This window comes from Oncorhynchus mykiss, chromosome 32 (genome assembly GCF_013265735.2).
Source record: "Oncorhynchus mykiss isolate Arlee chromosome 32, USDA_OmykA_1.1, whole genome shotgun sequence".
Lineage (NCBI taxonomy): Eukaryota > Metazoa > Chordata > Actinopteri > Salmoniformes > Salmonidae > Oncorhynchus > Oncorhynchus mykiss.
The window spans coordinates 35,151,385-35,175,033 of NC_050572.1; the positions used below are offsets into that span (position 1 = coordinate 35,151,385).

General features: G+C 47.6%; 1 protein-coding gene across 33 annotated transcripts in view; it reads left to right on the forward strand.

Moving 5' to 3' along the window:
• The window catches only part of LOC110487604 (microtubule-actin cross-linking factor 1), a 251,689-nt gene that overhangs the window by 125,389 nt on the left and 102,651 nt on the right, over positions 1-23,649 (forward strand). For 22 of the 33 annotated variants that reach the window (XM_036971072.1, XM_036971087.1, XM_036971081.1 and 19 more), the window contains 19 exons: positions 5,498-5,664; positions 5,950-6,062; positions 7,020-7,126; positions 7,408-7,527; positions 7,840-7,935; positions 10,359-10,486; positions 12,021-12,114; positions 12,304-12,458; positions 13,699-13,993; positions 14,085-14,213; positions 14,439-14,516; positions 14,860-15,021; positions 15,141-15,245; positions 15,487-15,582; positions 15,919-16,044; positions 20,066-20,218; positions 21,701-21,712; positions 23,209-23,363; positions 23,545-23,649. The exon at positions 23,545-23,649 is cut by the window's right edge and continues 22 nt beyond it. In XM_036971072.1, the coding sequence (XP_036826967.1) occupies positions 5,498-5,664; positions 5,950-6,062; positions 7,020-7,126; positions 7,408-7,527; positions 7,840-7,935; positions 10,359-10,486; positions 12,021-12,114; positions 12,304-12,458; positions 13,699-13,993; positions 14,085-14,213; positions 14,439-14,516; positions 14,860-15,021; positions 15,141-15,245; positions 15,487-15,582; positions 15,919-16,044; positions 20,066-20,218; positions 21,701-21,712; positions 23,209-23,363; positions 23,545-23,649 (2,396 nt within the window). The remainder of the gene's footprint in view (positions 1-5,497; positions 5,665-5,949; positions 6,063-7,019; positions 7,127-7,407; positions 7,528-7,839; positions 7,936-10,358; positions 10,487-12,020; positions 12,115-12,303; positions 12,459-13,698; positions 13,994-14,084; positions 14,214-14,438; positions 14,517-14,859; positions 15,022-15,140; positions 15,246-15,486; positions 15,583-15,918; positions 16,045-20,065; positions 20,219-21,700; positions 21,713-23,208; positions 23,364-23,544) is intronic. The other 11 variants (XM_036971076.1, XM_036971101.1, XM_036971100.1 and 8 more) reach the window with 1 other exon arrangement.

A 23,649-nucleotide genomic window follows, 5' to 3' on the forward strand; every position in this document is an offset into this window, starting at 1 on the left:
GTCTCGTCATTGTCACTTTCTATACTCCTGGCAAGCAACCATAGCTAAACCTGCTGTCACTAACGTCACACCGCGAGCAGGTGTCACATTGATATTGCTTTCATCCGTCACACTCTGGTGTGCCTGTCCACCTGAGTGTTTTTTTTGCTTTTTAGTTTTGCCTCCTCTGTCCTTCCCTCAGTCGTTCACTCTGAGATGGGAAGCTCTATGGGCTGTGTGAGGCCTCCTAGGGAGGGAGGACACGGCTTCCCCTCACTGTCCCCCAACCCCAAACGGCGCCTCCGCTTCCGGCGGAAACGCAAAGGAAAGAAGCGCCAGAAAGGAGGGTCGTCGGTCGGCTCGGAGGTGGAAAGCGTAAGGATAAGCAACATTCCGGAGGAAGAGGATGAAGAGGAAGAGGACAAAGGCACTGTCACAGAGGCAACCACGGCCTCGTTCAACACTATGAGTGACGTCGGAGCGAAAATCACCAATTTAACTGTGCCTCATGTCCAAACTCAATCCAGACAGCCCCTTCCCAGTGCTCTCTGTACGGACTCCACGAGTGACAGCATGGGGGGGTTGGGGGGTAGCAGAGTGCTGGAACTGTCCCCTGAGCCAAGCCCAGTGTGGAGAAGGCTGTCCTACCCCGGAGCTGGGAGTGAAGAAGGGGGGACGAGCAGTACCATAGAGGCCCCAAGCAGCCAAGGGCAACCCAGTGAGGACCCCACCCCCACCCCAGATAACCCTGACCCATCTTTCCCATCCCAGGTGCACACCACCCCTGGTGGTGGTCGAGTCTGCAAAGTCAGGGCTCGAGAACAAGGGGTCCTGGAGAGGCCTTGTATACAAAGACCCAAGAAGGAGAGGGAACGGGGGAAAAAAGGAGAAGAGGAGAAAGAGAAGGTGGAGGATGAAGGTGGGGGTGGGCCAGCAGGGATGCTGGGGGTTGCTTTTAACAACCCTTTGTCAAAGGAGCACAAAGGGGTGGTCCACATTCGCGAGGTGGAGGGCCGGCTGTGTGTTGTGAGGACAGTCTACCCCAGTGACTTTGGGTCCCCGGTTTGGAGAGGGGACAGTTACCATGACAAAGAGGTAGAAGTAGAGGTATGTGCCGAACCTCCAGCCACATCCCCTGTGACTGGGAACATCCTCAAAGTACATCTTTCTGAGGAAGACAGCAGGAGAGCCAAAATGGATGCCAGGACCACTTTCCTTATGGGCACCCAGGAAACCACAAAAGTCAAGGAACTCAGTCTGGATAAACCAGCACAGGTCCAAGAGGGACTATTAATACAGAACCCTCTTTCCTCTGCCTATGCCAGCGATCTGCCCCGCACCTCCCCAGAGACGGGGGGAGCCACCCAGCTAAGCAGGGTTGGCTTGACCCAAAGGAGACCCAAAATGGACACCCCAGGTCTCAATATGACAACCAACCTTATGGAGACCCAGGAAGCTACAAAAGTCGAGGAACCCTCGGTACAGGACCCTCTGTCCTCTGGCTATGCCAGCGACCTGCCACTGACCTCCCCAGAGGCAGGGGGCGCCACCCAGATAGACTGGGAAAGCTCCAGAGAGGGACTGGACTCTGCAACTGACAGTCCTCTATCTCCACCCCAGGTCACCACAAAGCAGTTTCCTCAGGTCAGGGGTATTTTTTCTCTCTTTCCTTCTTTTTTTTCACTCGCTCTCTTTTACTCATGGAAATGTAGGCTACATATGTGGGGGCTTGTCCAGGATCAGGCCAGTAGAGCATATTTCTGAATGTGTGTTGCCCTTTTACATACATCTTTGTCTGAGAGAGATGCTTTGTACATTTGTGTCTGTGTGTCTGTGTGTCTCTGTGTGTCTCTCTGCATCTCCTCATCCTTCCGAATTCTGTCTCCAGAGCCTAATCAGCACAGCGCAGACCTTCTCTGCATCTCTCCCCTTTTCTCTTTCTTTCCCTCTGTCTTTCTCTCCATCACTCGTTGTTTTCCTCACACCACCCACTCTTTCCTCTGTTACTTCTGACTGTGTGTGTGTGTTTTTTCCCCCTTAAATGGCAGGGTTCCTGACAGCATACTGTAACTTGTTATTTTGCAATGATTGTTTTATGAAATCATACGGCTCACACAATGTCAAGTAATTCTATTTCTATGCCTGCTGTAGTGTAGGCCTTTGACCCCACAGTTGACCCCACCCTTTTACTGTTGTTACCAATAAGAACCTCTGTTGATAATTGTAGTTAGTTGATCTAGACCTGCTCAAAGTGCTGTACATTGACAGCAGGAAACTCCCTTCTTGGCTGCCGACCTGTCGTCAGTATATTATGATGCTATGTTGCCTTTGGGCCTGTGTGTCTCATTTGATGTGTGGTACTGAGTCACAGGGAAAGCAAGACCAACACGCACGGTTGCTTAGAGCCCGGTCTCCACAAAGGCTTCCGTTTACGAGTGTTTTAGCCAGGTAGCGATCAATACTTCTGTCTCTTTCTCGAGTGTGTGTGTGTGGGTGGGTACGTGACGGCTGCCTTTTTGGCGATGTCAGATATCTGAATAAATAGGGTTTTCAGATGCGCATTCATCAACACTGTACTGCTGCTTCGAGCCCCAGAGGGGGATTCCTAACACCTTATGTCCCTCCCACTCGCTCTCTTTCTCTCTCTTTCTCTCGTTTTGTGTATTTGGTGTATTTTGTCCGTCTCGTTCCCTCTCCCCATCAACTATCTAAATATCGCCTCTAGAGGTCGACCGATTTAATCGGCATGGCCGATTTAATCATAGCCGATTTTCAAGTTTTCATAACAATCGGTAATCTGCATTTTTGGACGCCGAATACATTGTAATCCATGAGGAGATTACGTGGCAGGCTTGCCCACGCGAGTGCAGCAAGGAGCCAAGTTAAGGTGCTAGCTAGCATTAAACTTATTTTATAAAAAAACAACCAATCTTAACATAATCACTAGTTAACTACACATGGATGATGATGATGATATTACTAGTTTAACTAGCTTGTCCTGCGTTGAGTATAATCAATGCGGTGCCTGTTCAATTATCATCGAGTCACAGCCTACTTCACCAAACGGGTGGTGATTTAACAAAGGTGCATTCTCGTCAGGGTATATGCAGCAGTTTGGGCCTCCTGGCTCGTTGCGAACTGTGTGAAGACCATTTCTTCCTAACAAAGACATTTTACATAACTATGACATAACATTGAAGGTTGTGTAATGTAACAGCAATATTTAGACTTAGGGTTGCCACCCGTTAGATAAAATACGGAACAGTTCCGTATTTCACTGAAAGAATAAACGTTTTGTTTTCAAAATGATAGTTTCCGGATTTGACCATATTAATTTTATTTCTGTGTGTTTATTATAATTAAGTCTATGATTTGATATTTGATAGAGCAGTCTGACTAAGCGGTGGTAGGCAGCAGCAGGCTCGTAAGCATTCATTCAAACAGTACTTTACTGCGTTTGCCAGCAGCTCTTAGCAATGCTTGAAGCACAGCGTTGTTTATGACTTCAACCCTATCATCTCCTGAGATTAGGCTGGCAATACTATAGTGCCTATAAGAACATCCAATAGTCAAAGGTATATGAAATACAGGCCTCTGGCTGCTCGCGTGTGTTACGGTGTAGCTGTCTGTCTGTTAGTGTTTGGTAGTGTCTGATTTAAGCATGATGTCACCGGATAATTGACACCATGTGCCCTGTTTTGGTAGTGTAAAATCGCTACCGTATGTTATCCAAAACAACCGTATTGCTCATAATCAGAATTTATGATAAACATGTCCATGCGAAGGTGGTAATTATCTATGACGATTTCAATTGACCAGTGCAAACATGCAGTATGTCGTATCCGGTCCAATCACCAGCTGCAGTTTTCTAAACAGGTTATGGGTTGCAGGGGTAACTGAGCTACATAGTACAGTACCTGGGGGTCAAATGGTAGTGAGGCTGTGCTTGACTCGTTTATCGTTTATTGCCAGTCACTGAAGGGCTCAGGGCCAGAGTCAAGCTGATGGAGTGACCCTGTAGTTGGATGTCCGTGCCTTAATATTCTTTACTATAAAAGGCTCACGTCACGGAGGAGCTGTGTTTTTGGGGTACACACATGGTGTGTGTCTCTCTGCGTGTTTGCCGTCGGTGTGTGTCTCTCTGCGTGTTTGCCGTCGGTGTGTGCGGTCTGTACTGTATGTGCACGTCATGTGCATGTTTTGCCTTATTAGTTTACTCAGGCCTGGTTTTGCTCTCCCTCTCTCTCGTTTGCATGCCATTCCTCCTCTCCCTCACTCACCCACCCCCCTCTATCTCTCTCCTTCTCTTTTGGTTGTTGCTGCAGTCTCCTGGCACTCACTGGACTTTCATTCTGTTCTATATTAGCACTCGAGACAGACACAGACAGACAGACTGACGGCGGGAGGGAGGGAGGGAGGGCGGGGAAGACGGGAAGTGAGAAAAAGGGATGACGGAGGAATACTGATGACAAGAACCAGGCACTGCCAGATACTGCACCTACAACAGCCCCCCTTTGTCACGATGAACAGATTAAAGAAAGAAAGACGAGTGGAGAGAAGAAAGGGAAGCGGGTGGGATGGAGGACGGTTGGCTTAAGTAGGTTATAAGCGCTTTGACCTAAAAAAAGAGAAGAGAGGGATGAAAAAGAGGAGTGAAGCAGCAGATTGATGCGAAGGAGAGACCAACGGTTCAAAACAAGGCAGTGTCTGTGGAAGAACAGATCAAATGAGGAGAAAAGCCGAAGTGACAGAGATAGAAGGGGTGGGCTGGAAGGAGGCCGAACGAGGGGGGGGGGGGGTAGATGGATGAAGGAATGAACAAGTGGAGGAAGGGAGAGGGGGAGATTGTGGTGAGAAAACAAGTTAATAAGCTGGCCAGAATAACAAGAGACCGAAAGAGAAAAGAACATTGGCTCGGGCTTAAGGCCTATTGGTTAAAGGACAGAGAAGATTACGGATAGGAACAAAGATGACAAGTTGAATCAAAGTGAATAGAAGACTAGCACGTTGGTACAATTCTGCTGACTCACCGTGTGTTTACGTTTGCATGTCACGTACATCCGTGTGTGCGTGGGCCTGTGTGAAATTGTTCATTAGTTTGTCATGACACTAGAGATATGCTTTGAAACAGTGTAATGAATGCCCACTGTGGGTTGCAGTCTGGTAGTAGGACAATGAGAGGGTAATGTCGTCTGTAATGAATGTCTGCCCCTAAAGGGGAAAGGGTGTGCATCTCCGCCAGCTGTTGTGGCTTTCATATCACATGTTTTTTCCTTGCCATGATTACACAGTAAGAGCAGGCATCCTTTGACCTTCAAATGGCTCATATTTGGAACCTTCTACCAATACTTGTGGATGGATCCAAGCAAAGTCATCCCATATTCATTAACCCCTCACCTCTCCTCTGGTCTCTCCTGATCTGACGTTGATGTGAGCGGGGAGTGTGTGTGTGTGTGTGTGTGTGTGTGTGTTCATAATGAGTGTTTCCTGTATGAACCATATCCTCTCTGTGTTCCAGATCTCCGAGATCTATGTGAGCGGTGAGTCTGGGGACCTGACGGCTAAGGAGAAGCTGTTGTTATGGAGCCAGAAGGCCTCCGAGGGCTGGCCTGGCCTCCGCTGTACCAACTTCTCCTCCTCCTGGAGCGACGGGCGCATGTTCAACGCCCTGCTCCACCGATTCAGGTACACACACAATCACTCACTGAGATGCATGCAGACACACACACACACACACACACGTTCAGTTCTGACCCCCCCCACCCGTCTCCCTCTCTGATGGTCTCCAATCACCCACTGAGATGCATGCAGACACACACACACACTTTCAGTTCTGACCCCCCCCCCCCCCCGTCTCCCTCTCTGATGGTCTCCAATCACCCAATGAGATGCATGCAGACACACATACACTTTCAGTTCTGACCCCCCCCCCCCCCCCCCCCCCCCGTCTCCCTCTCTGATGGTCTCCAGGCCAGATTTGATTGACATGGAGGTGGTGGCACAGCAGAGTAACCTTGACAACCTGGAGCAGGCCTTTGAGATTGCCGAGTCGCTAGGGGTGACCAGACTACTGGACGCTGAAGGTAACCGTCTGCCTGCCTGTCTTTGTCTGCGTCTCTGTCCTTAGTCCTGCGTCTCTGTCCGTCTGCCTGCGTCTCTGTCCGTCTGCCTGCGTCTCTCTCCGTCTGTCTGTGTACTTCTAGCCTCCGGCTGTTCTACAGTGTATCATGAGAGTAGTGTACATCATGAGACTGTCTGTGTGCCTCTTTGTTCTGTTGGTCTGCCTCTCTCTACCGTTTATATCGTGTTGACCTTTCCTCTCCCCCTTTCATCTCCCCGTCTCCTCCTCTGTCTCTCTGTCTCTCTCTGTGTCTCTCTCTCTCTCTCTGTCTCTCTCTCTGTCTCTCTCTCTCTGTGTCTCTCTCTCTCTGTGTCTCTCTCTCTCTGTGTCTCTCTCTCTCTCTCTCTCTCTGTCTCTCTCTCTCTCTCTGTCTCTCTCTCTCTCTCTCTCTCTCTGTGTCTCTCTCTCTGTGTCTCTCTCTCTCTCTGTCTCTCTCTCTCTGTGTCTCTCTCTCTCTGTGTCTCTCTCTCTCTGTGTCTCTCTCTCTCTGTGTCTCTCTCTCTCTCTCTCTGTGTCTCTCTCTCTCTGTGTCTCTCTCTCTCTGTGTCTCTCTCTCTCTGTGTCTCTCTCTCTCTGTGTCTCTCTCTCTCTCTCTCTGTGTCTCTCTCTCTCTGTCTCTCTCTCTCTCTCTGTGTCTCTCTCTCTGTGTCTCTCTCTCTCTGTGTCTCTCTCTCTCTGTGTCTCTCTCTCTCTGTGTCTCTCTCTCTCTGTGTCTCTCTCTCTCTCTCTCTCTCTCTCTCTCTGTGTCTCTCTCTCTCTCTCTGTCTCTCTCTCTCTCTCTGTGTCTCTCTCTCTGTGTCTCTCTCTCTGTGTCTCTCTCTCTCTCTGTCTCTCTCTCTCTGTGTCTCTCTCTCTCTGTGTCTCTCTCTCTCTCTCTCTGTGTCTCTCTCTCTCTGTGTCTCTCTCTCTGTGTCTCTAGATGTGGACGTTCCGTCTCCAGATGAGAAGTCGGTCATCACATACGTCTCCTCCATCTACGATGCCTTCCCCAAGATCCCAGAGGGAGGAGAGGGCATCGCAGCACACGTATGTTCTACTTTTCTCTAATTAACATTTAGCTTGTATTAATGTACAGTTGGTCAGTCTGTGTGAACGAATGTATTTGGAATGAATATCTGTAGTCTTGTTGGCATGCCTGCTCAAGGGACATCATGTTGCCATAGCTGTGGAGCCAATAATGGACTCCATTGATCGCAGTCTGCCACTGAAGTATATTGATAGCTGACTGTCAGTGAACCAATCCCTCTCTCTCGCTCCCTTTCTCCTCTCCCTTTCCTCCTTCCTCTTTCTCTCTCTCTCGCTATCAGGAGGTGGACCACCGCTGGGCAGAGTACCAGTCTCGTTTCTCCATGCTGCGCCAGTGGAGCCAGCAGCACACGGCCCTCATGGCCAACAAGAACTTCCCACTGGACCCTGTGGAGCTCAAGGTGAAGAGGGAGGGAAAGGGAGTCCGGGCGATGGAGAGGAGAGAATAAAATAGACAGAATGGAAGAAGAGAATGGATGAGGAAGGAAGGATGGGTAGAAATAGAGAGAGGCAGTAAGGGGATGAGGGAGAGGGTAAACATGGATGTGGGTAAAGATGAAAAATAAATGTTTATAAAGCATCTCCGAATAGGAGGGGGGCTGTTCCTAGATCAGCATTACGACTCTGAGATGCTTTATGAATACGGGTCATACATAAAGACAGTCTATTATTGACATCTAGCCTTTTGTCAACACCCTGTCACTGTCCCACAGGCACTATACAATGAGTACGTCCATTTCAAAGAGACGGAGATCCCTGCCAAGGAGCTGGAGAAGAGTGGAGTTGAACACCTCTACAAACTACTGGAGGTAGGCGATGGATGGATGGAGGGAGGGATGGAGGGGGGGGAGGGAGGAAGCGAGGGGGGGAGGGAGGAAGCGAGGGGGGGAGGGGGTGGAAGCGAGAGACTTTTGATTTCTAAAACCTATTGAGACTCAGTAACGACAAGCGCTGTAAAATGTCAGCAGAAACTGCAAACCTACATTGATGGTAAACACCGATTTACCATCCGAGAGACTGAACGACATACCCCGGCAGATACTATCATTACCCTTGAGGACACAGCCTCATTTTCAACAACATATCAAATTATGGACTATTTGGCTGGCATTAGTCTTGTAGAAAACTGACACTCATAAACTCAATGACCTGACAAAAGAGAGAGAAACATGAAGAGATTGACAGAGAGAGAGATGGAGAGAGAGAGATGGAGAGAGAGAGATGGAGAGATTGACAGAGAGAGAGAGAGATGGAGAGATTGACAGAGAGAGAGAGAGATGGAGAGATTGACAGAGAGAGAGATGAGAGATTGACAGAGATAGAGAGAGATGGAGAGATTGACAGAGATAGAGAGAGATGGAGAGATTGACAGAGAGAGAGATGGAGAGGTTGACAGAGAGAGAGATGGAGAGGTTGACAGAGAGAGAGATGGAGAGATTGACAGAGAGAGAGAGATGGAGAGATTGACAGAGAGAGAGAGATGGAGAGATTGACAGAGAGAGAGATGGAGAGATTGACAGAGAGAGAGATGGAGAGTGACAGAGAGAGAGATGGAGAGCGAGAAAGAAAAGGATTTGAAGAGGTGACCTGGTTTCTGCCACCACGAGCGGGACCACACTGTGCATCATGAGTCCAGTGTGTGTGTGTGTGTGTGTGTGTGTGTGTGTGTGTGAGATCGAACACCCTGTTCTCTGCACTAGGCCATTTCAACCCCATGCCACTGCCTTGAGACAACAAACTATAATTCCTCCTATCAAATCCTCTTTAATTTCCCCTCGGTTATACTTTCCCAATGTCACCACTTCCCTCCTGACACCCTGATCACTCACAACCCGCATCCCAAACATTTATACTTCAAGACCTCGAAGAGATTTGTGTCCTTTTTCCACATTTTGTTTTACGTTACATCCTTATTATAAAATGTATTAAATCAATAAATAGACATTTCTGCAAATGTATTTAAAAAAATATATCTTATTTACATAAGTATTCAGACCCTTTGCAATGAGACTCGAAATTGAGCTCAGGTGCATCCTGTTTCTATTGATCATCCTTGAGATGTTTCTACAACTTGATTGGAGTCCACCTGTGGTCAATTCAATTGATTGGACATGATTTGGAAAGGCACACACCTGTGTATGTAAGGGCCCACAGTTGACGGTGCAAAAAACAAACCATGCAGTCAAAGGAATTGTCCGTAGAGCTCAGAAACAGGATTGTGTTGAGGCACAGATCTGGGGAAGGATACTTAAGGATTTCTGCAGCATTGAAGGTCCCCAAGAACACAGTGGCCTCCATCATTCTTAAATCGAAGAAGTTTGGAACCATCAAGGTTTTTCCTAGAGCTGGCCGCAATCTGGGGAGTAGGACCTTGGTCAGGAAGGTGAGGAGAACCTTCCAGAAGGAGAACCATCTCTGCAGCACTCCACCAATTAGGCCTTTATGGTAGAGTGGCCAGATGGAAGCCACTCCTCAGTAAAAGGCACATGACAGCCCGTTAAAGTTTGCCAAGGGGCGCCTAAAGGACTCCGACCATGAGAAACAAGATTATCTGGTCTGATGAAACCAAGATGTAATTATTTAGCCTGAATGCCAAGCATCACGTCTGGAAGAAACCTGGCACCATCCCTACGATGAATCATGGTGGTGGAAGCATCATGCTGTGGGGATGTTTTTCAGCAGCAGGGACTGGGAGACTAGTCAGGATTCAGGGAAAGAAGAACAGAGTAAAGAGATCCTTGATGAAAACCTGCTCCAGAGCACTCAGGACCTCAGACAGGGGCAAAGGTTCACCTTCCAACAGGACAACAACACAGCCAAGACAACCCAGGAGTGGCTTCGGGACAAGTCTCTAAATGTCCTTGAGTGGCCCAGCCAGAGCCCGGACTTGAACCTGTTCGAACATCTCTGGAGAGACCTAAAAATAGCTGTGCAGCGACGCTCCCCATCCAATCTGACAGGGCTTGAGAGGATCTGCAGAGAAGAATGGGAGAAACTTCCCAAATACAGGTGGGTCAAGGTTGTAGCATCATACCCAAGAAGACTTCAGGCTGTAAACCTGTTTTTGCTTCGTCATTATGGGGTATTGTGGGGGGGGGGGGGGGGAACTATTGAACCCATTTTAGAATAAGGCTGTAACATAATGTGGGACAAATGAAGGGGTCTGAATACTTTCTGAATGCACTGTATGTGTTATAGAAGTTAATATGATGTGCATGTTTGTGTTCCCCAGGTATGGATGGAGTTTGGGCGCATCAAGCTGCCCCTGGGCATGCACCCCAACGACCTGGAGGAGGAGTGGGGCAAGCTGATTCTGGAGATGCTGGAGAGAGAGAAGGCCCTGCGGCCCGCTGTGGAGAGGTCATGACCCTGACCTTAACCCTTACTACTGCTGCTAGTGTTTCAGTTAGTTTATATCAGTAGCTATAGAGAGTGAAGGCCCTGCAGCCTGCTGTGGAGAGGTCATGACCCTGACCTTAACCCTTACTACTGCTGCTAGTGTTTCAGTTGGTTTATGTCAGTAGCTATAGAGAGAGAAGGCCCTGCAGCCTGCTGTGGAGAGGTCATGACCCTGACCTTAACCCTTACTACTGCTGCTAGTGTTTCAGTTAGTTTGTATCAGTAGCTATAGAGAGTGAAGGCCCTGCAGCCTGCTGTGGAGAGGTCATGACCCTGACCCTAACCCTTACTACTGCTGCTAGTGTTTCAGTTGGTTTATATCAGTAGCTATAGAGAGTGAAGGCCCTGCAGCTCTCTGTGGAGAGGTCCTGACCCTGACCTTAACCCTTACTACTGCTGCTAGTGTTTCAGTTGGTTTATATCAGTAGCTATAGAGAGAGAAGGCCCTGCAGCTCTCTGTGGAGAGGTCCTGACCCTGACCTTAACCCTTACTACTGCTGCTAGTGTTTCAGTTGGTTTATATCAGTAGCTATAGAGAGTGAAGGCCCTGCAGCTCTCTGTGGAGAGGTCATGACCCTGACCTTAACCCTTACTACTGCTGCTAGTGTTTCAGTTGGTTTATATCAGTAGCTATAGAGAGTGAAGGCCCTGCAGCTCTCTGTGGAGAGACATACGTAACACTATAACTAACCAGAACCTTAAAGCTGGAATCCTTAATGGTGAAACAGCCAAGCCTGTCTGCAGTTTTAGAACAACAAAATAAGTCACTGCAAACAACTAACACTTTCTTCTCCTCTGACGTCATTGCACGCGCAATAAAAGAGCATAATATGTTGAGCGTCTTTTTTTGTTTGTTTTTACCGTGCTGCACGACTCTCCTCAGCTCGGCAACAAATCCGATAACAACAGTGGAGGGGGGGGGGGGCGTTCCCCCAATCTGCAGAATCGTTAACCCTGATTTAGTTATTTGAGAGCTGGAGTTCGTTTATACCAGTAGTTAAGGAAAGACGAGGCCCTGTGGCTCGCTGTGGAGCACACTAACCCGAACCCCGACACTTTATTACCGACATCACTTACGCCAACATTTTCATGGTGCTCGAGCACAGGTCTCTGCACCAAACGCAGTACATCTCATTATCATCCGGCATATTTCACACTGATTTAATTTGCACGGGTCTGTACTCTGGTTGTAATTGTGGAAATGTCGTCCTTGTCTTGATACTTCAGCAATTTAGTCTTAAACTTCAATAGGCCTAACTTGATTACCTGGTAGATGTTTTTAGTTTGTTATGGTTGTACAGTAAAACACATTCCTTAGACACTGGCTGCGTACGAAATGGCACCCTGTTCCCTATGTAGTGCACTACGTTTAACCAGGGCCTGGTCAAAAGTAGTGCGCTGTATAGTAAATAGGATGCACTTTCGGACGTAACAGAGTGTTTCGAGCTTGTTGACACTCTGTGACACTGTGCTGATACTGTGCGTCTCCTTCCAGACTGGAGTTATTGCTGCAGATGGCCAATAAGATCCAGAACATGGCCCTGGACTGTGAGGAGAAACTCACCCTGGCCAAGAACACACTGCAGGCCGTGAGTGATGCTGTCCCTGTCTCTCTCTCTCTCTCTCAACGAGGACTTGCTTCTCTGACATTTTTGTACTTCCACTCTATAGGCACGATGTGCCTCTTTCACTGTGGTGTGCTGTGTCTTACTCATTTCTTCCCCGTCCCTCCTCTTCGTCCTCTCTTTTCCCACCATGCCTTCTCGCCCCTCCGTCAGGACATGTCCCGGGTGGAGAGTGGCGAGGCGGTGCGTTGTGAGAGGGAGCTGGGCTTGTACCTGCAGGACTGTGAGGTTCTGATCAGACGGCTCAACGTGGACCTCCATGTCCTCCGGGACCAGAAGTACTACCAGGTGGAGCAGCTCGCCTTCAGGTCAGTGGAGGGAGAGGGAGTGTGTACGGACAGAAAATGAGGCTTGGTTATGCTGTTTAGTTCTGTTGGTAGAGAACGTGGTGCACGCATGACCGTAAGTCGCTTTGGATAAAATTGTCTGCTAAATGGCATAACTTTGAAAAAATATATATACACTTCAGTTCAAAAGTTTGCGGTCACTTAGAAATGTCCTTGTTTTTGAAAGAAAAGCAAACACCAGTCTCAACGTCAACAGTGAAGAGGCAACTCCGTGATGCTGGCCTTCTAGGCAGAGTTGCAAAGAAAAAGCATTATCTCAGACTGGCCAATAAAAAGAAACGATTAAGATGGGCAAAATAACACAGACAATGGACAGAGGAACTCTGTCAGAGCAAGCCTCTTCACTGTTGACGTTGAGACTGGTGTTTTGTGGGTACTATTTAATGAAGCTGCCATTTGAGGGCTTGTGAGGCATCTGTTTCTCAAACTAGATACTCAGTTGTGCACCGGGGCCTCCCACTCCTCTTTCTATTCTGGTTAGAGACAGTTTGTTCTATTCTGTGAAGGGAGTAGTACACAGCGTTGTACGAGATCTTCAGTATCTTGGCAATTTCTCGCATGGAATAGACATAATTTCTCAGAACAAGAATAGACTGACGAGTTTCAGAAGAAAGTTATTTGTTTCTGGCCATTTTGAGCCTGTAATCGAACCCACAAATGCTGATGCTCCAGATACTCAACTAGCCCAAAGGCCAGTTTTATTGCTTCTTTAATCAGAACAACAGTTTTCAGCTGTGCTAACATAATGGCAAAAGGGTTTTCTAATGATCAATTTGCCTTTTGAAATTATAAACTTGGATCAGCTAACACAATGTGCCATTGGAACACAGGAGTGATGGTTGCTGATAATGGGCCTCTGTACGCCTAGGTAGATATTCCATAAAAAATCTGCTGTTTCCAGCTACAATAGTCATTTACAACATTACCAATGTCTACACTGTATTTCTGATCAATTTCATGTTTTAATGGACCAAATTGGTAGTGTATATATTGTTAGGCTTGGTTATACTGTATCAGTGGTGTAAATGTGACACCACAACAGTACTGTGTTATGAGAAAGCAGATGTTTTGTGGAGCAGCAGTGGAGGTCCTAATTCACTTCCGGTTGTCTTCTGAAGAGGAGGTTGACTGTTTTTGTGCATTTTGTGTGTCACTTGTCTTTTGGGGGGGATTTTAACACATTTGTTCCCCTCCTGCACAGAGTGTCCTGTCTCCACGAGGAGCTGGTCTCTCTCCGGCTCCAATGCTCCAGCGTCTACAGGAAGGGTCACTTCTCCCCGGTGACGGGGGGAGACCGGACGGCCCCGCGGGGGAGCGACAGTGGTCTCTCCCTGTCCACAGGGGCCCAGACCCTACTGGGGGCAGTGGGGGTGATGGGGGCAGCCCTGCTCAGGAGACCCATGTCCCGCTCTCAGCTGGTGGCCATGTCATCCTCGGAGGACGAGGGGAGTCTCCGGTTTGTCTATGAGCTCCTGGGATGGGTGGAGGAGACACAGGTAAGAAAGAAGGGGTGTAGGTAGACGGAGGGAGAGAGAGAGAGAGGGGAAAAGCGATGCATGAGATTAACTGATTGTGTATGTGTGTTAGGACATAATGGAGCGTGCAGAGTCAGGGGCGGACCTGCCCTCCGTAGAGCAGAACCTCCAGGACCACCAGAACATCCACACTGCCGTGGAGGAGCTACTGCACAGCCTGAAGGAGGCCCGCAACTACGAGGTACACACACACACATGAAAACATACACACACACACACACTAATACATTGTAAAACAGACACTTCAAGATCCACTGTACATGCTAATACGTATACTGTAAGTACAAATGAACGTGCACTGAGAAGACCTGTGAATATGCAGTCCTTAACAGCATGACACTCACAAACCTAGGAAGAAGACACCGATGACCGTTTTATTAAGCCGTTGTGATCTCTTTATCCTCAGACGAAAGTCTCTCGTAACTTCAGAAGCAATTATTCTGACACTCTGGCCAAGCTGGAGCAGCAGTACTGCAAACTACTGGTGAGTGGGAGGGCTGTTTTCCTCTGTGAGTGTGTGCCCGTGGGGCTGTGTGTGCGTGTGTCTCTGGTATGTAGGGTGTGCTTGTGTGCACCCCATTGTATCCCAGTCTGCCCACATTCTCAGTTAATCCCATCAGGGTGGGAATGAGCTAGCTAAAGGCTCAGGGAAGCTAGCGAGTGTTAAGCCAGACAGAGTGTGGCCTTCAGAAGCACCCGCTTCTACCACATAGCCCCTTGATCAGCCCCGAAGAGAGTGTGTTTGCCTCTGAAATAACCTCAAACTCCTCGTAAACGTTTAGAGCTAATGCCTAAGAACATTACTTCATCCCATCCTGTCTTCACAGGAAAACTCATCGTGGCGTATGCGCTGCCTGGAGAGCCTGCATGCGTTTGTGTGTCGCTGTACAGAGGAGCTGATCTGGCTCAATGAGCGAGAAGAGGAGGAACTGGCCTACGACTGGAGCCACAACAACACCAACGTCAACGCCAAGAGAGATCTATACGCCGTGAGTGGACACCACACACACACACACACACACACACAAGAGAATACAATTTTTTTGGTACCGTTTGACACAGATATTCCCCTGGGTGCTCTTCTGAATGCTCTGTCATCCTCTCTCAGGAAATGAGGTCAGAGCTGGAGGAGAAACAGGAAGTGATGCACTCGCTGCAGGAAACGGCCGACCGGCTCTGTCAGGAGAACCACCCGGCCAAACAGACAGTGGAGGTGAGGTTGCCTAGCAACAAAGCCATTAAGGCCGTTCATTGGCCTTTCAAAGTATTGGCTTTCCATCGACAGTACCTGTCATTAGAAACAGCGCTGCAATCGATGTTCCCCTGAAAATAAGATTGTCAGTATATTTTGTACCTAATGTTTGTGCTGTGGAGCTTGAGAAATACGTCTTCTGGAAGCAACACATGGACTAGACTAACACCCCCCCCCCCCGTGTGCCCTTCCATTTCCCCAGGCGTACAGTGCAGCGCTGCAGACCCAGTGGCAGTGGGTACGCCAGCTGTGTGTGTGTGTGGAGCAGCATCTCAAAGACAATACTGCCTACTTCCAGGTTAGGAGATTTGAGCAAAGCTTGGCCCACGTCCCTTTTACACATTATATCTGATACTATTACACGTTATACCTGTAATATCCATCTGGTACTTTACGATGTCAATTGTTTGTTGGTTTTCATGTAGACGGCGTCTTAAAAGATCAAGAAATGATATGCACTTTATTTGCCTACATTTAGTTTGTCTATTTGTCTATTGGGAGTTTAAAGCTATTTTATCTTCAAAAGCGCTTTAATACTAGATTAAATATGAGATATCTCGGGCAGCTGTGGGTGGATTATATATAAACTCCTATTCTGATCTCTGTGTTTTACGTTCTTATTGCCACCTGTCAGTTTGTGAGTGACGCACGGGACTGCGAGACGTACCTGCGTCAGCTCCAGGACACCATAAAGAGACAGTACACCTGTGACAAGAGCAGCAGGCTGGGCAAGCTGGAGGACCTGCTGCAAGACTCTATGGTACATTATAACTCACACGTCTCTATGGTGCTTCTAGGACTGTTGGATCAAACGCACTCAAACGTGTTCAACCGAACCGGATCAAACACACCTCAATTCCTCCACCAACTCGGCAAATTACCTACATCCCTGCTAATTGCTCCACTATTGCATGTGACCTACTTAGCCAAACAGAGTTGGCTATAATCATTTAGGTATCTGCCAGTGAAAAGCTTAGGCACGTGATTATAGCTTATCCACATTTAAGATAATAAGCTACAGGTAATTGCCAAAATAAAGGAAACACCAACATACAGTGTCTTAATAGGGCGTTGGGCCACCAACAGCTTCAATGCACCTTGATCATACATCCTACATGTGTCTGGAGCTCTATGGAAGGGATGAGATGCCATTATTCCATGAGAAAGTCCATCATTTGCTGTTTTGTTGATGGTGGTAAACGCCGTCTCAGGCAAAGCCCCAGAATCTTCCATAAGTATTCAATTGGATTGAAATCTGGTAACTGTCACACACACACAAACACACACACACACACAGAGCATATGTTTTACTATCCTTGTGAGGACCTAAAATATTTTTCCATTCAAAATCCTATTTTCCATAACCCCAATTGTAAACCTAATGCCTAAGCCTAAAATAGCCTTTGTCCTCGTTGGGGGACCTGCAAAATGTCTCCATGAGGAAGACTTTCTTGTTTTACCGTCTTTGTGGGGATTTTTGGGGATTTCTGGTACCCATAAGGATAGTAATGCACACACACACACACACACACACACACACACACACACACACACACACACACACCCTTTAAATCCCCTATGTTTCTTTGAGACCCCTCTTTCAAAGTCACTGAGATCTCTTTTAGCCATGGTAGCCTAAATAATGGGCAACTGGGCATTTTTCTACATGACCCTAAGCATGATGGGATGTTTTAATGGCTTAATTAACTCAGGAACCACACCTGTGTGGAAGCACCGGCTTTCACTATACTTTGTATCCCTCATTTACTCAAGTGTTATTTTTGCAGTTAAATGTACGTCACCTTGACACTCCTGACACATTTAGTAACCGTATCCACTGCTAGTTAATGGCTCAGGTGTTAGCTACAGCAGTCGCATGAGGCTAATGTCATGCTAATACTGTACCCATTAGCTAGCTGTTGATACTGTAAGTCTTTAGCTACCTCATCTAGTCTCACAGCTGCTTTGGGCCGTCGCAGTCTAGCGAGCGCTAATCTACTCTAGTATACCTCTGCTGATTCACGGCCCCTGTGACGCACGGCCACTCTGCCACCGCCATGCCCACCTGACACAGCAGATGGCACACTGGGTGCGGGCACGGCTCCACGGACATATCCTCTCTGGGCATAGAGATCAGAGGGAAACGTGGTTACATTGATACAAAATGTGTGGTTTATATCGAGGAGGGAATGGATGATCAGGTTATATACAGTGCCAGTCAAAAGTTTAAGGACACCTACTCATTCCAGGGTTTTTCTACATTTTTACTATTTTCTATAGTTTAGACATCAAAACTATGAAATAACACGTTGATTCATGTAGTAACCAAAAAAGTGTTAAACAAATCAAAATATATTTGAGATTCTTCGAAATAGCCACCCTTTGCCTTGATGACAGCTTTGCACACTCTTGGCATTCTCTCAACCAGCTTCACCTGGAATGCTTTTCCAACTGTCTTGAAGGAGTTCCCACATATGCTGAGCACTTGTTGGCTGCTTTTCCTTCACTATGCGGTCCAACTTATCCCAAACCATCTCAATTGGGTTGAGGTTGGGTGATTGTGGAGGCCAGGTCATCTGATGCAGCACTCCCATCACTCTCCTTCTTGGTCAAATAGCCCTTACGCAGCCTGGAGGTGTGTTGGGTTATTGTCCTGTTGAAAAACAAATGATAGTCCCACTAATCGAAAACCAGATGCAGTGGCGTATCGCTGCACAATGCTGTAGTAGCCATGCTGGTTAAGTGTGCCTTGAAATCTAAATAAATCACAGTGTTACCAGCAAAGCACTATCACGCCTCCTCCTCCATGCTTCACTGTCGAAACTGCACATGCTGAGATAATCCATTCACCTACTCTGCATCTCACAAAGACACAGAGGTTGGAACAAAAATCTCAAATTTGGACTCATCAGACCAAAGGACAGATTTCCACCCGTCTAATGTCCATTGCTCGTGTTTCTTGGCCCAAGCAAGTCTCTTCTTCTCATTGGTGTCCTTTTAGTAGTGGTTTCTTTGCAGCAATATTCGACAATGAAGGCTTGATTCACACAGTCTCCTCTGAACACTTGATGATGAGATGTGTTTGCTACTTGGACTCTGAAACATTTATTTGGGCTGAAATCTGAGGTGCAGTTAACTCTAATGAACTTATAGCAGAGGTATCTCTGGGTCTTCCTTTCCTGTGGCGGTCCTCATGAGAGCCATGTTCATCGTAGCGCTTGATGGTTTTTGTGACTTCACTTGAAGAAACATTCAAAATTCTTAATTTTCCGTATGGACTGTTGTTTCAATTTGCTTATTTGAGCTGTCCTTGCCATAATATGGTATTTTACTAAATAGGTGCTATCTTCTGTGTACCACCCCTACCTTGTCCCAACACAACGGGTTGGCTCAAACGCATTAAGAAGTTAAAAGTTAATTTGTGGCATTTCTTTCCAAGGCACACCTGTTAATTGAAATGCATTCCAGGTGACTACCTCATGAAGCTGGTTGAGAGAATGCCAAGTGTGTGCAAAGCTGTCATCAAGGCAAAGGGTGGCTACTTTGAAGAATTTCAAATATCTAAAATTAGTTTAGCTTCTTTTGGTTACTACATGATTCCATATGTGTTATTTCATAGTTTGATGTTTTCACAATTATTCTAGATTGTAGAAAATAGTTAAAAAAATTGATACCCTGGAATGAGTAGGTGTGTCCAAACGTTTGACTGGTACTGAACATGTAGATGTTTTTGCTGTGTTTTGCTGTTATCCTGAGTGTTTTTGTTTGTTTGTGCGTCTGGGTGCTAGCCTCATTTCAAGATACCAAATGATGAGCACATCACTGCACTGAGTTTGAGCCAGCATGTGTGTGTTTGGTGTGAAATGGGGTGTTAAGCGCTGGGCGGTTGATTAAATTTCCAGTGCCGTGTGTGTTCTAGTGTGTGCGTGTTCTCACTGGGGGAAGATTAAAACAGACTTTGACAGATGCCTCGTTCGCTGTATTCCATAAAAACAACCACCAAAGCCCTACAGTAGACCGATGCAATGCCTTTGTGAATCGCTACCTAATGAAGTTTCAGTACCTCGACCCATTGTACTCACAATTAATTCTTCCAAAAAATACAATGGATAAGTAATGGCTATATACCAAAAATGGATCCGAAGTGACTGTTTCTCTCCTCTGCCATTTTGTTTCCCGCGTTGGACTCTTGACTCATGGTCCACCTCTACTAGCACTAACCCGTTGCTAATGCTAGTTCAATGTTAATTTGGCCGGTGTGAAATTCATCTCTGAAGTGTAATGCTATTAGCATGTTAGTGCTTCCCTCACTCACTCTAGCCCTCAGCTCTCCCAGTGCCTCGAGCCTCTGTAATGAAGCTTTCTGTCAGGAAGTTAGTCTACATGAATGTATTTCTACATGCCACCATGAGGTGTTAAGCTAATGCCTTTTTAATGTTTAATGGCTAGCTTAGAAGCTAATGCTAGTGCTGAGTTAGCTTGCGAACACTGTCCCAGTGTCACCAATTTGGCGATTGTAAGCTAAGCTACTGGGCGCTATAGCTATCCTGTTGGGCTGAGAAGAGAGATCCCTGCTGCACGTGATAAATTGGTGTACTGTGGAGTTCAGTGGAATTGATGTATGGAAATGGACTGAAGTTTGAAAGGGATATGTTATCATATAAGACTATGCCTATAGATCACATACAGTATCACAAAAGCTTACCATTTGACTGACTGACTGATTTGATTGGTTAATTGATTGCTCGACACCCTCACTGACCAATGGCTGTACCCTACAGGAGGAGAAGGAGCAGCTGATTGAGTACCGCAGCTCTGTGGCCAGCCTGGTGGGCCGGGCCAAGACGGTGGTGCAGCTCCTCCCCCGCAGCGCCGAGAGCACCCTGGGAAGCACCACGCCCATCCGCGCCATCTGTGACTACCGGCAGATAGAGGTACCACACCCACACTATCATGACAATACCAGGGTTCTGTTCATTAGGCACCAAATGGAGGAAAACAGAAGCACACAGGGAGGGACTGCGTGGATTTGTCCAATATTTTTTAATTTTTTAAAATATATTTATTTTTAATCCATTGCAGGACATTTTGAAAACCTTTTCTGTTATGTGCCCTTGTGAATACGACCCAGGTCACCTTACCCCACTTCACCTAACCGTATCCTTCTGCCAACTGTTCAGTCTCTACCCTGTACAACCCCTCTCAGCCCCACCTACACCTTAGCAATCCAATACGGGGAATTTTCAAGCAATCAGCTGTCATTGGCTGCTTTCACCATGCCATTGTTGGTATGTAGATCCTGTCCATTTGTCAGCTAAAAAAATTTTTTTCAATAGTTGCTTAAATTGTATGTGTTATTCAACCATGAATTTAAACTGTGACCCCCCCCCCCCCCACACACACACACACAGGTTTTTTTACCATTTCCAGTGTTGGTTGGAAGATTGCTGCATTAGAGCTATTGAAATGTTGTGGTTGTTGCAGCCCAGTAGTGCCACAACACATCACTAGATATCATTATGCTTCTTGAGAACAGATAAAATGGCAGATTTTGGCAGAATGAGCTCAATTATCCTTAGGATTCGTGTTTTTGACTGTCTTCTACTCAATGTTTTTCGTAGGGATATTCAGATGGGCTTTTTTTTTAACAGCTCATCTTTCCAATCAATGTTTTCTTTTTTCAGCTGAAAAGACAGCGATGTTGGATTATGCCATTCTATCATAATGGGTCGGCAACACTCGTTAAAAATCCCCTGAAAGAGCCCACAGTAGCCGCTCCGAAGTCTAGTAATGATTCATGAGAAGAGATTTCCATTTGGCCAGTGACACCCGACGCGCCTCACACTCACACGTGAAGCCTCTCCACCGCCCAAAGTGCTGTGTGATGCTAGCAGAGAAGCTAAAAGCTCTGAATTATGAATTTCTCCCACCTGTGCAGACTCAGGCAAACATCTGAAAATCTGCCTTTCCACTCCTGTAATATGGCATAGGGACAGGAAGTGGCTCGGACACGGCTGTTTTAGCTCTGCTGTGTGAGTCTCTCTGGGACTAGGACGGTTTGCCCAGTTAGGTGTGGGTGAGATACCGTTACGTTCTGGTCAGGGGGGAGGTGCAGTGATTACTGCAGGGGTGCGTCTCAGTAGAGTGGCTTCTTCTACTCCTCTCCTTTCCTACTACACACACACACACACACACACACACACACACACACACACACACACTTAGATTGCCACCAACTACGGGCTCCTTTTAAAGAAGACGCACACAACCCGGTCTTCATGACGCTATCCCAAAATAATCTTTCTCTCCTATGTCTTCTCTCTCTCCATCCTACCGTTTCCCATTCCTACCCTCTATCTCTCACTCCTCCGTGTCTTCCTCGCTCTCCCTTCTCGTGTGTCCGCCGGGCTGTCAAGGCTAACGTTCAGGTATTACTGCCGATGTCGTCGTCCTCCTCCTCCTCCACCTCAGCGCTCAGCTCTCACACTGCACACTGAATCTTCCCTGGTTACTCTATGCTCTTATCAACTGATTTAGGATCAGTTTTTTTTCTCTTTATCTGGGTTGGATGTACGACCTATATGAGCTAAAGGTCCAGATCAGTTGGTAAGGGTGAAGTAAACGCACGACTGACCCACAGTATCCCAGCTTATTCAGCCAGTGAGACTGTTTTAGCCGCAGTCGTAAGCTTTTTCTGTACATGTGTGTTGCAGTATTTCTGTGTGTGTGGAGGGGGTGGGGTGAGAGAGGGGACAGTTGTTTTAGATGCACAGACCTTGCTTTGCTGCTCGAGACAGTCATTTTTAACATTTTCATTTTGCCAGACCTTCGGGACCACCCCGTACTATGCCAAGTTGAATCTCTTACTACCCTAGCGCTCTGTATTTGTTGGCCAGATGTCAACAAATCTTCTAATGAGTGCGGGGGGGGGGGGGGGGGGCACATGTAGACATTTTCAGTCCCATGGATACTCTTATAGTTCCATGGTATTTAAATGGCTGCTCAATTCAATATGGCACCGCGGCGATTCTAGTTTCCTTTTCAGTTGTTAGGGCTTTTGCTAACCACATTAAACCCATGAACGTTTCCATTTTGCGTTATTTGTTTGTTGCCGTAAAACGTTATTTTTCCATTTGTTTTCCCTCTTTCCCCTTCTCTCTATACATCTTCCTCTCCCAATCATTTCACCTCCTCAACTGTCCACATCTCTCCTCATCTCTCCTCATCGATCCCCCCATCTCTTCTCTCCCAATATCTCTCTTATCCTCCCCTCACATCCACATCTCTGTATCTTGTCCTCTCCTCATCTCTCCTCATCTCTCCTCATCTCTCCATCTGTATCTGTCCCTTTTTCGTCTTCCTTCCCATCTCTCTCTCCCCCACTCTCTCCCCCACTCTCTCCCCCCACTCTCTCCCCCCACTCTCTCCCCCCACCTCTCTCTCCCCCCACCTCTCTCTCTCCCCACCTCTCTCTCTCCCCATCTCTCTCTCTCCCCACCTCTCTCTCTCCCCACCTCTCTCTCTCCCCACCTCTCTCTCTCCCCACCTCTCTCTCTCCCCACCTCTCTCTCTCCCCACCTCTCTCTCTCCCCACCTCTCTCTCCCCACCCTCTCTCTCCCCACCTCTCTCTCTCCCCACCTCTCTCTCTCCCCATCTCTCTCTCCCCACCTCTCTCTCTCCCCACCTCTCTCTCTCCCCACCTCTCTCGCTCCCCACCTCTCTCGCTCCCCACCTCTCTCGCTCCCCACCTCTCTCGCTCCCCACCTCTCTCGCTCCCCACCTCTCTCGCTCCCCACCTCTCTCGCTCCCCACCTCTCTCGCTCCCCACCTCTCTCGCTCCCCACCTCTCTCGCTCCCCACCTCTCTCGCTCCCCACCTCTCTCGCTCCCCACCTCTCTCGCTCCCCACCTCTCTCTCCCGTAGATCACCATCAGCCGAGGTGAGGAGTGTGTGTTGGAGGACAATTCTCAGAGGACTAAATGGAAGGTGATCAGCCCCAGTGGGAATGAGGCCATGGTGCCGTCAGTCTGCTTCACCGTACCACCGCCCAACCAGGAGGCCATGGACACCGCCAGCAGGTACACACCCACACACACACACACCCACACACACACACACACACACACACACGCAGTTCACATATTCATAAAACATGTGCACACACACAAACAGATCAACAAACGCTTTCACACACACGGATGCCCATACACTCTCCCACCTCACCCTGCCGTCTATTGAGTGTTATTCCGTGTGTTGTAGGATGGAGCAGCTGTACCAGAACGTGATGTCTCTATGGCACAATCTACACGTCAGCATGAAGAGTGTGGTCTCCTGGCACTACCTGCAGAAAGACATCAGGACCAT